Here is an 11623-nt window from a genome sequence, read left to right as displayed (position 1 = left end):
TGCTGCAGCACTAATGGAGCAGCTGCCTTTTATATGCTCCCTCTGAGTGCGAGCAGTATGTTTTTTTGTTGATACCGGCAGGAAAGCAGAACACAAGTCTGCTCCTGCTGGCTAGGAGCAGACTTAGTGTTTACTCCTGTTTGGCGGGAGATTTAAAAATGCGGCCAGATGGGAGCAAGCACGTTTACCTGCCCACGCTAGTACGGGCAGGGAAGCTGCTGTGTACCGAGGATTGGCTCCTTGGGACACATCACTGAGCGGGCCCAAGGGTATGAGGTGAACTAGGTCTTTCACGGCTCAGTGAGGGGCCACGTGTGGCCCCTCTCTTTTAATTAGTGACTACCCTTGGGGATGGAATCCCTGTGGCGTTTTTAAGGTTTGAGAAGAGGGCTCTGTTCTCCCTCCCTATATTTAATTCCTCAGCCCAGTTGGATATGGACCCCGGGGCCTAAGTAGGCTCTAGGAGTGGGGCCATTTGTCCCACCTCCCTATATTTAATTACTTGGCTCCAGGGGATGGGGTCCCTGTGGCCTAATTAGGCTCTGGGAGGGGGCACGTGTCCTCGGCCAAAATAATAGACATTGGCCCCCTGGGCCCTCGCCCACCTTGGAGGGTTTAATAAAACAAGGTGGGCCTCGTGTTTTTTTTTTTTTTTTTGTTAAGATATTGCTGCAGATTTTCTACCAAAAAAACATGTTTGATCCCACCAACAGGCCTATGGGTCAGAGTTTTGGGGGGGCTGGGTTTTTGTTTTATTTTTTGCCTTTTTATTAGGACTCAGGACTGAGTCAAGTCCCAAGATGGCTGACACCACTTCTGATTTATGTGGTAGCAGGCAATCAGATCTTGACAGATCTGTCAGCTCTGCAGATGCTTTAATTTCTCCAAACACTACTGAACGGATTTACACCAAAGCACAAACAGCACTATTTCTGAACCAAGATCAAGCATTCTGCCAAATTTGGTGTAAATCTGTTCAGTTGTTTGGGCTGTGGATGTGCAAACTAGTCAAAAAGTAGCACTTTAAAAAAAAGTTTCGTTCAGATTCGTCAACCGTCGACAAAGTTATTAGCAACGCAAAGAAGGTATTTCCTATGGAAACATGATCCTTACTATAACTACCCAGTGGTGACCGCCACTGGGTAACATATATATTACCCTTCAATGTTTATACAAGGTTTGTTCAAACATTGAGGTAATTGTCTGGCACTAGAGTGCAGAAATATGGACAGTCATGGTGTTCAATTGTAACCTTTTGTTTATTCTATTTTAAACAAATATATACTAACTTGTTTTATATAGCACTTTATATTTTGCAGTGTTGTAAAAATGAAAATAAGCACCACTGTTAAATTAGTGGTACCCTTTTTATCAGTCTTAGAACTATGGAATGCTGAGATGCCCCGGCTGAGGGTCAAACCAGTGTCTTGCAAGTTACACCAAACTTTGTATTAAGCATAATACTGCCATATATACCCATCCGCATACTCCTCCATAGCATGTGAATTAATGGAATCATCAATGGAATGCTCTGGGGGAAGGGGGGACGTTTTGACCCATGTTTTACGATGCAACATTTCTTCTGTTCACTTTTTGTTTTGTCCGTTAGGCCTCTCAGTAGGATGGAAATAAAACTCTACTACAAGATGTTTCCATTGTACATGGTTTACTTTTCCTGGGAAGGCAAACTCCTTTTGAGAATATATCCATCATTTAACATTCGCTTTTCAGTTAACTTGTAATTGGAGTTGTATTCCCCGTCTTTTATTGCAGTGGAAGTATCCGAATAATCGAGTGCTTATCGTGAATTGGGGGTATATAAAAAGAATCACTACCTCTCGCTGCTGACTTCCGTACTATTCTACACAGTTAATGCTTTAGCCCCAAATCGGTACTTAGGAGAGTGTGTCACACATGCACATCTTAAACATTTACAAGTAACACCTAGATGCTGATCAGCTTGTGACTGAGCATTAGATGACCGAGGAGGCTCACTTTGTGAGGCTGATCCTGTTGTGCCCTCCACTCCAGCACCTTGTTTATTTGAACCTCTATGAGATGGTGATGCATGCCGCGCTACTCTTATGTGCACTAGGGTATAAGAAGAGTTGAGATTTTTCTGATGAGTTACGAGACATGGTGGGTCCTGCCAGCTGTGGGAAGAGAGTGCGAACATTGCTGCCCCCTGGTGTGCTGCATGTACTATCGTTACATTTTCTGAGTTCCTAATTGCGACTTGTAGTTAGGAACTCTCAAAATGCAAAGTACAACAGTGTCTTGGACTCCGAGATTCCGAAATGGGTCGCAATGGACATGCCTCATCTATATTCATGAGGCAGATCACAATTTGTGACCCTTTGAGAATATCCTACATTCACAGGGACAGTGGCCTGCTGAGGTCAACAGATCACAATGTCTGTGATTGCTTTTTAAATAAAGCATTTTTTTTTAAATGCTTAAAGGAAAACAGGATGCATTTCAAATTGAAAAGCGTTCTTTTCATTTTGTAAGAGTAGGCAGTGGTCCGTGGAAACACTGCCTAATCATACAAAATGGTGGCATTCACAGCCACAAAGGGCAAGGGACCCTTCCTGTTTCAAAAGGGTGACCACCTCCTTCACAGAGGCAGTAAAAGATTAATGTTTTGCGACCACATTCCGGTCGCAAAACATTAATACATGACCGTGTGAGTCACTATTAGGAAGGGACACCCTTAACATGCCAATTCTGGCGGCCTGTAGGGAAAGATGGCATTGCCAGAAAAGCCAGTGCATGGGCCCAATTTTTTTTGGGGGGGGGCTCTTTGTGTGCTGGCTGACCATTTTGTGCGGGTAATTTACCTGATATTACCACAAATATTGCCTGCAGCAAGCGTGTGTTTACAACTTCTTAACTGCCGCGCTTTTACGTGTGTGCTACATTTTTAGCCATCTGACCCACTTTTATTTTTGTACCCAGGCCTTTTTTCTGCCTCAGTCCTACCCTGGTCAGATGGACTGTGACGAGAGGCGCAGGTGTAGTGCGTCTTTCTGGTTCAATGGGATACATGGTGAGGAAGTATTCCCCTTTCACATGGGATGCTGTAGGATATCTGGTGATGCATTGCTACTGTCTGGTTAGCTGGGATAAATGGCGAGGTTGTGCTGCTGTCTGGTGGTCTGGGAGACATGGAGAGACAGTGCTGATGTATGGTGCACTGCCAGACATGGCGAGGCGTTGCTTGCTTCCGACGTGTGCTCCATGGACATGGAGAGGTAATGCTCCTGTCTGAGGCACATTGCGACGTGCGGGAGGAGTGGTGCTGTGTAAGACCTGGTGAGGAGTACTTCCCTTTGGCGTCAGATGTTGTTAGAGATCAGACGAGATAGTGCTGCTGGACGTTTTCCTTGGAGGCACAGAGAGGCAGTGCTACTATCTTGTGCTCTGGGAGACATGGTGAGAGTGCTGCTGTATGGTGGTCTGGGAGACACAAGGCGTTAGTGCTGCTGTACCAGTGTCTCCTATGGGGGAGACTTGGAGGCAATGCTGCTATCTTATGCTCTAGGTCTAGGAGACATGTTGAGACGGCGCTGCTGTACCAGTGACTCCTGTGGGAGAGACAGGGAGAAAGTGCAATTATCTTATGCTCTAGTCTAGGAGACATGGTTAGACAGCTGCCGCCTGGTTCGCTGCATGTGTGGCAAAGCAGTGCTGCACTGAGAGACATGGTGAGACAGTGCTGCTGTCTGGTGCACTGGGAGACCTGTATGACGGTACTGCTGTCAGGTGGTCTGGGAAACGTGGCGAGCCAGAGTTGGCTCTGGCATCTGATGCAGTATGGGTCTGGCGAGGCACTGCTACTTGTCTGGCGCAGTGGGAGAGACGGCGAAGCTGTGCTGCTGCCTGGTGAGTAAGCAGGCACGGGAAGGCACTATTCGTTTCTGACATCTAGTGATCTGAGACCTGGCAGTGCTGTCTAGAACATGGTAACATGGGGGAAGCAGTGGTGCAGAGTGGTGCACTAGGATAACTGCACCGTTGGCAGAAGTGGCGAGGCAGTGCTGATAGCTGGTGTACTGGAAGGCATGGCGGAGCAGCGCCGTGTTTTGTGGGCTGGAGGCTGGTCTGTGCTGCTTTACTGTGGCTGACTGTGAGAACTTTTTGGTGTTCTGTGCTGCTCTACTGTGTGGCAACAGGCGCACTTAAGCTGTACAGTGGAAACGATTCCTTGGTTTTACAGGATGCCCTTTGATGCATAGTAAAATCATGCTACTGTTGGTTTCCTGAAGATGTTTCTGCTTGTGGACTGAGGAAAGAAGGGGCGCCAGCTGAGGGGCTTCGGGCTCCCTCCGGACTGTACTGTTAGTTGGTGTGATGGATGTCTCTGTGGGCCTTGTATTTCTGGTTGACATAAGACGGTATTGGTTACCTCGTGTAGACCGAGGTGCTAGGTAACTGGCCTTAATCCACGCACCGTACCTACTGCTTAAATTAAGAAGGTGTATATGATAATGAATTGAAGGGTGTGCAGAGCACCACCTCTCCAAAACTAGTCGACTGGATGGAATTGCTGCTACCACTCTTCATTTCTAAGCACAGCAGAATCGCTCGAGTTAGACGCTCCCTGTTGACATCTATATGCTGCCTGCACGTCATGAGTTCGGATCCCGCTGTGCCGAGTTCCCACCATTGTTCAGAGACCGATACATTGAATACCAGCACTTGAGTACCGTTGCAAATGTTTGCGTCGCCCGGAATCGATCAATTATATATATAGATACATATATAGAGAGAGATGGTCTGTTTTTAAAAATTAGCTTTTTAGTTGACCCCTTCAGAGGCCAGCATCAGTGCGAGCGACACCGGCTACCTGTATGCTTTTTCCACCGAGACCAGTTTTGTTTTTTTTCTTTTTAACTACATGTAGCGGTCTTGTTCATAAGCACCACCCGCCTAACTTAGGTACGTATTGAATCCCTGGGCTAAGTCGGAATTTCACACAACTCACGCTTCCCCCCTAATTATTAGTCTTTTGACAAGGGTACAGCGCAAGAAATACATAAAGTCCTAAGTGAATATACCATTAGATGTGCCAACACGTTCTTTATTGTTAATGGTAATTAAGGATTGTTTTCCTAGACGGGTATTACCACTACAGTGCAACACTGAAGATGGCGTGAACTCCCATCAGATAATAAAAATGGGTGGTTCGTTCTTAAATCTGACAACTCAAAGGTAAATTTGCTGACCACACTAATGGTAGCTATGTGCAGTGGTCTTTGTCCACGTTTACACGTGATGTACGCCGGTATTGGAGAACACAGATATTATGTCCAGAAAAAAACATCCTTTTTGTAGCTGTACTAGCACATTCCTCTTGAAAGTGGTGTTTGTAACGTCACTATTACTCTATTCTTTCCTGCCTTGGCCATGCCAGTTAAATAGCGTAATTTTTCTGAAAATGTTGATATTTGTGATTGAAGTCGCTTGACCTTTACAACGCCCCATCCATTTCAAGAGCTTTTCGTAGCAGTAGGCCAGCCAGCGTTCTCACTTGGGGAAATTCTCAGCAAACTTATGCAAGCGTCTTCCACCGCACATACACAGAACAATGTTCAAGAAGTGACGTCTTACTTTATCTATGGAGAGAGAACATTTCTTCGACTGCACGTCGGGTCTAAGGACTATAGCGCCCCTATCGGTCAAGTGAAGTTGTGACCGAGATTCATTTTGGCGGGAAAACGTTTCTCCCCCATACCAAACGGGTTTTCACCATTTTGGCGGGAAAAAAAATATGTGCAAGTCATTTTGTGATTTTTATGTGGTTTACTCCCGCCGTATATCAAAGTAGTTTGGTCTCAGTTTACAATGTATTCATTTTACCGTACTACTTCCGTCTGTACGCTTTACTTTGTTCTTAAGCTCACTTTCTCGTTTTCCAGAAGGGAAAAAGAGGCAATTGTAGTTGAGAGATTGTGGTAGTATTGCACTTTTGACCCATACCAATTTTGAATATAAAGTCGTGCCACTTTCTGTCCAAGAAAATATCAAGCTAGTTACATTTCTGAAGAACAGCATGTATCCAGTTGAATCTTGGTCAACATTGACTGCTTTGAAGTATTTGATGTCATCAAAAGCGTGTAGGATTTTTTTTGGGGGGGGGTGTCGCCTTTCCATGAACCATTGCTTGTCTTGGAGGGAAGTGGTACACTATTTTTCGTACCCCCTTCCTGCTGGAAGCTGTTTGAAAGACGTGCCACGCTTTACGTCCGAAGGGCACACGTGGAGTTTGCAGCAGATTTCACATTGATTTTGTGGCAAACTCTACAAGTAGAAATAACCATCTTGACACTAGATGCTCTACCGCTTCTAGGCGAATAGATACAAACAACCCTTTGACAATTGAGTGCACATTATTGATACGGAGTCCAATATGAACAGTCTGAACTAGGCCTTACCCATGAATATACTTGATGGTGTAGTTTGAAGACTCCAATTAAGGTGATGTTCTTTCACCTGGAAATTGAAGATTTTGATGAAATGTTTTGCATTTTTTTTTTCCTCTGAAACCAATGCCCAGACCTCCGAATTCTGATAAGATTGTGTCGGATAGTCTGGAAGCAAAATACTATTACAAATCCAGTTTCGTATAGCAGTACCTCTTTCGCGCATTTCTGTTTTGTCACCAAAGCACATATAAGTTGACATTTTAAACAAAACACCGGGCTCATGAGTATGGCAGTTATTTATTGATTGCTTGTCGTGGAACAATAATCGGATTATTCTTTAGAACGCATTACAAAAAATATAAAACCTGGCTCAGTTTGCAAACCTTAAGCACAGTCATTGTTTTGAGAAGAGGAAAACAACTAAAGTCTAACAAATAGAGCTTTTACAAATGCACAAAAAGGACACTCTGGCATTTTAAGGACCAACAAACCTTTCTAGATACTTTGTTTAAAAAATCTTTTACATAAATAAGTTAGTATAATTTCTCAGTGTCTTTACAGAGGTATGTACACGGGTACACTTTATATCTTTTTAATATATACATAGAGATACACAGGCAATGTAGAAATACTGTTGAATGATGGAAATACCATTTAGTACAAATTTAGTGAGGGAGATTTGAGGTCGACGTTTGCAGTCTGGTCCAATATAGTCAAATCGACAGTGGATTTAGTTAATTTTTGTCTCCTTGTACCACTAGGTGCAGGGACTCTTAAACGGCCCAACATAACCAGCTATAGTTTAAGGGACAGGGCGGTTACCAGATGCTGCAGCCAGGCCTGGCAGCATTTAATTTAAAATAATATATATATATATATATATATATATATATACACACACACACACACGACGACCACGCAGCCCCTAAGATTAAACATTAAAACAAGCACACGACACCGCATCTCTTCATTTTGAGCGTCATTAGAAAAGCATTATTCAATAATGCAAAACTGACGCCTTATGTTAGAAATCAACATAACAGGCCAGGGCATAATTTGCAACATCAGGGGTGCAGAAAAAAAAGTTCAATCAATGCTGACTTCTCCCCCAACATAGTTTGTATGTGCTACATGAAAACTTAAGAACTATATACACAGGTAGTACAACGAAGCAAATAAGAAACTCCTAATTGCAAGATGCTACATATAATGCTTTTTTAGAGGCAGTCCTTTTTGTGGCTGCCTAACTTTAGTGTTATTTTTTCAGTGCTTAAACAGTAGATGTCCCAGTCGAAGGAAGTCTCTCGATATGTCTGTAAAAAAACTTTATACATCTTCCCTGGTTCGCAAGGAATACATATATATTCTTATCTGCAAAAAAAAAAAACACAGAGCCGAGTTAATAAAAGTAGCACAATATTCGGGCGAGCTCGATTTAGTAAAGTATAGCTCAAGTAAAACATTTGAAGATTCAGGTAAAGTCAATAAAACAAGAACCAGACAGTATAAACTGGAGTCGTATTAAGTAAAACAAATGTCTTGCGTTTGTTTTGAAACAGTCTGGTATACGCTGAAAGACTACAGAGCCCCCGCAGGTGGCATAACACTGATAGTGTAAGGAGCCCTTGTTTACACCATCGGTATAATAAGAATGAAAAAAACTGCTAGAAATAGGTCACTTTAGTGTTTCAGTGCAGAGCTCTGAGACAGCCTGCTAGTTTTGGTTTCCACACGGTGTGTTTCGGAGATGTTCATTTCCCCTCCAAACAAACAGTAGTATCGTATTAGCATACACACAAGCCTGCTGACGTGTTCCTTAGCTGTTTACCCCAGCAGAGGTCCTTGACTCCTGCAGCCCACTCTGGAGGACTGCATTTTTTTTCTCGGAGTCATCGCGTATTTCAAACACGAATTATGTGTAACCGATCTGCTTGAAAGCGTAGAGGTTTTGATAGCATTTACTTAGATCGGGGGGAAACTGGTGATGCTTAAAGTGTTTACACTTGAATGGTATGGCAACTGTAGGCACCATGGTTCATTAACACAACCCCACACCGGCAACTTTTGAAATTCCCCTACCCTCCCTCCCCCGCCCCCCCCCCCCCCACCTCCCCCCCACAACTTAATCTGCTGTTGTGTATCTTGGGGCCCTGCACCTTGCATCTGCTAGCGTTTTATTTACAAAACAAACTGTTTACAATTTTTAAAAAAACGCAAATGTTACGGCAACCAGTGAATTCCGTGTTATTGTTTGTCAGTTTCCAATCACTGCTCCAACAGCTAGGTACCTGCGTCTGCTTTCCACAAAAACACCTGTAGATTCTTAAACCTTGGTGGGCGTGGGCAAGCGCATATACCATATATATTTAAATCTGAACAACAAACATCGACTGAATTTAGGACAGCAAATAATTTAGCATGTGTAGGCATCATTTCCCCAAGCTGAACGCGTACCCACCTACAAAAAGAGGCATTTTACGTTTGATGTCGTCGGGGGCTGCTTTTGCTGGGCGTCTGTTCCACTGAACTGCAGGGTGGGTCGTCCGTTTCTGTCTTGCTGGATTTCGACGGAGGACACACATCTAGGAACAGAGTTGAGAGCACTTTACAAATCCGCTCTGGGGGGGGTAATCTGGGCCTAAACAAATACATACTTTTGAAAACAAAGCCAGTGGATCGTCCCTAACCACCGTTTTTTTTAAAATTTATGTTTTACGTAGAGTGACAGGCAGGGGCATGGCAGGCAGTGACCGTGTTAACAATTTACACAGACGACTGTTAAGTGCCAGCGCGTCGTGCAGGGTCGAGGTCTGGTTCGGGGACCTGTGCCTGCAGCAATTCCAAGACACGTAGTGCAGCTGCGGGTGGGGGCAGTCAGATCCACCGAAGCTACAAGCAAGCGCAGGTTGTCATGGCCAGGGTGGGCGCCTTCTATGCCTTTTTTTAAAACCAATTTGCTTTTCGCTGTGCAAGTGGTTTTCTCCCAAAACGAGCATTTTCATGCTACAATATAAAAACTTTAGTCACTCTGCAGTTTTTATTTGGGCTTTAGTTGTTCATGCTACTCGGTGTTTATAAAAAAAAAAAAAAAACTAACGTCAACCACTCTACGTTTAAAGCTAATTCGTATCATGATTTTCATTTGGGTTTCGAGTGACAATTACATTTTCCGACTGAAAGAAAGTATCAACGAGCGTGGAAACACCTATTTTATGGTACGAGTGTCAAATTAAACATTAAACGTGGGTACGGGCTATTTAACCTACTTCAAGAGCCGCGCACCGGGATCATTGCACCCCCCCCCTCCCTCCCAAAAGACCTCTGCCCACTGCAAGGCACCATCAGACCCACTGAACAGTACGTAAACCGGCTACACCCAGCGGCTGCCTGCGCACAGACTGAAGCTAGTGCGCCCTGGAAGCGGAGCGCTCTTGGCCAGGAGCGTCCGTCCCCTGCCTAAACAAGCGCCCAGTCCGGGCAGTGCCAGGGACCCTGCCCGCGCCTCTGCCCAGCACAGCCCGTCTGCGCTCCTCCTACCTTCTGTGTTCGGTCTTTTCCGCTGCCCGGGACAGTGCTCCGGGGAATCCGTGCGCCTGTCTCCGCTCTCTCGCAAGTCCCCAGGTATCCCCCGATAAGTGTCCGAGCAGTTGCCATTGACGTCCAGGCTGGGGGCCGAGCACGCCCTCTTGCCGGGGCAGGGTCTGCTGTAGTACTCGGGCACCGCGCCCCTTGGCACCGCGTGCCAGTCCATCCTGCCGGGCAGCGGTCTCTCCTCCCGTGGGTCGAAGTTCCAGGTCTCCTTGAACTTCAGCTCGCACTCCCGGTGCTGCTTCTCCAGCTCCCGCCTGAGCTCGTCCCGGTCGAAGGAGCCGAAGAGGTTCCTGCAGGTGGGCGGCTTGGGCAGCATCTCGGCCGCCAGCCGCGGCTCCATCCGCGGCTCCATCCGCTCCAGGGACGGGCTGCTGCTGGACACTCGCACGTCTGACATCTTGCAGAGCCCCAGCTCGCTGCACCGGCCCCTGCGCTTCAGCGATGCAATCCCAGGGCGAAGGGGGGGAAAAAAAGAAAAACAAAAAAAACACCACCACTAAAAGTAGGAGGGCGCCCGGTACGAGAGCGGTGCGGTCCGGGGGCGCGCACCGGCTGCGGCAGACCGAGCCCGGCGAGAGCAGCGTCCGTCTGCGGGCAGAGCCGAGCCTTCGCACTGTCCCAATATGGCGCTGGCAGGAGGCTGACGACAAGCGCCTTGACGGACAGCTCGGGTCTATTTAAAAGAGGGCAGGGCTCCGATTGGACGAGGCCCGGAGCAGGTCCCTCCCGCCGCCTCGAAGGCCTGCGCCTCTCCCCTGCCAGAGCCCAGTAAAGGTGGAACCGGGGGGATGGGAGGGAGCCCGTGTGTAAACAGCGGGCAGCCCGACTTTTACTACCATAACAAGGGGGCAGTGTCGGGGAGGGGCTTCTGGCAGCGGCTGGAGCTCCGAGGCGGGGCCCTGGGCTGCTGCAAACATCTCCAGCTCTGACAGCCTGCTGGAGCAGCAAAGTATCCGGGTGGGGCTCTGGTACTTGATGCAACAGTTACCTACCAGAGTAACTGCGCGTTAGAGTCGTGTCTGTGTTTACTAGCGAGGCTGCTGACACTTGACGGAAGTTAGATTAGCCCTTACATTCGAATAGTACATTCTCGTTTTGGGGTATGAGGGGCTGACACTTCATAAATCAGTCAAGGGGATGCCCAGCGCAGTAACAAAAACGCTGGAGTATCCAGGAGAGGACCGCTCTGATCCTTCATGGTGCAGAATGACAGCCCTGTCACTCAGGGGGAGTTATAGTCTGCACGAGGTCCCTAAAACGTATAGCAATAGTAATGGCTGCCCGTCACGGCCGTAATAACAGCACTAGAGTATGCGCGAGGGACACACGCCGGAGTATCAGTGAGCACTACAGTATCTGGGGAGGTGGGCTCTGGCACATAATAGTAGTACAGCCAAGATGTCTGTCTCTACCCACCAGAGTAGCAGTGAGCACTAAAGCATCGGGGGAGGGGGTGCCAGGGAATGAGCTCTGACACGTAATGGTTCAGCCAGAATAGCTGCAGCCACCCCTTGCCCCTGAGTAACAGTCGGCACTAAAGTATCTTGGGAGGTGGGCTTTGACACGTAGTGGTACAGTCAGGAAATTTCCCGGCACCCACCGGA

The 11623-nt window shown here is 46.7% G+C and overlaps 1 protein-coding gene across 1 annotated transcript; it reads right to left on the bottom strand.

Moving 5' to 3' along the window:
* Positions 1–6706: 6706 nt before the first annotated feature.
* On the bottom strand, positions 6707–10777 carry CDKN1B (cyclin dependent kinase inhibitor 1B). The gene is made up of 3 exons (XM_069228174.1): positions 9966–10777; positions 8887–9010; positions 6707–7799 (listed from the first exon to the last, which is right to left on the bottom strand). The coding sequence occupies exons 1-2, from the start codon at positions 10414–10416 to the stop codon at positions 8904–8906; spliced, it is 558 nt and encodes a 185-aa protein (XP_069084275.1). The 5' UTR covers positions 10417–10777; the 3' UTR covers positions 6707–7799; positions 8887–8903.
* Positions 10778–11623: the final 846 nt, after the last annotated feature.

Source organism: Pleurodeles waltl, chromosome 4_1, assembly GCF_031143425.1.
Source record: "Pleurodeles waltl isolate 20211129_DDA chromosome 4_1, aPleWal1.hap1.20221129, whole genome shotgun sequence".
Classification (NCBI taxonomy): domain Eukaryota; kingdom Metazoa; phylum Chordata; class Amphibia; order Caudata; family Salamandridae; genus Pleurodeles; species Pleurodeles waltl.
The sequence above is the reverse complement of the archived record's forward strand: the minus strand, read 5'-3'. Positions and strand labels throughout refer to the sequence as shown.

What these genes read in the sequence shown, in the direction of transcription:
- CDKN1B (XM_069228174.1), bottom strand. Translation starts at nt 10,416, where the DNA reads ATGTCAGACGTGCGAGTGTCCAGCAGCAGCCCGTCCCTGGAGCGGATG. An exon ending in GAAAAGACCGAACACAGAAG is followed by an intron (nt 9,011 to 9,965) that starts GTAGGAGGAGCG and finishes CTCTGTTCCTAG; the next exon opens with ATGTGTGTCCTCCGTCGAAA.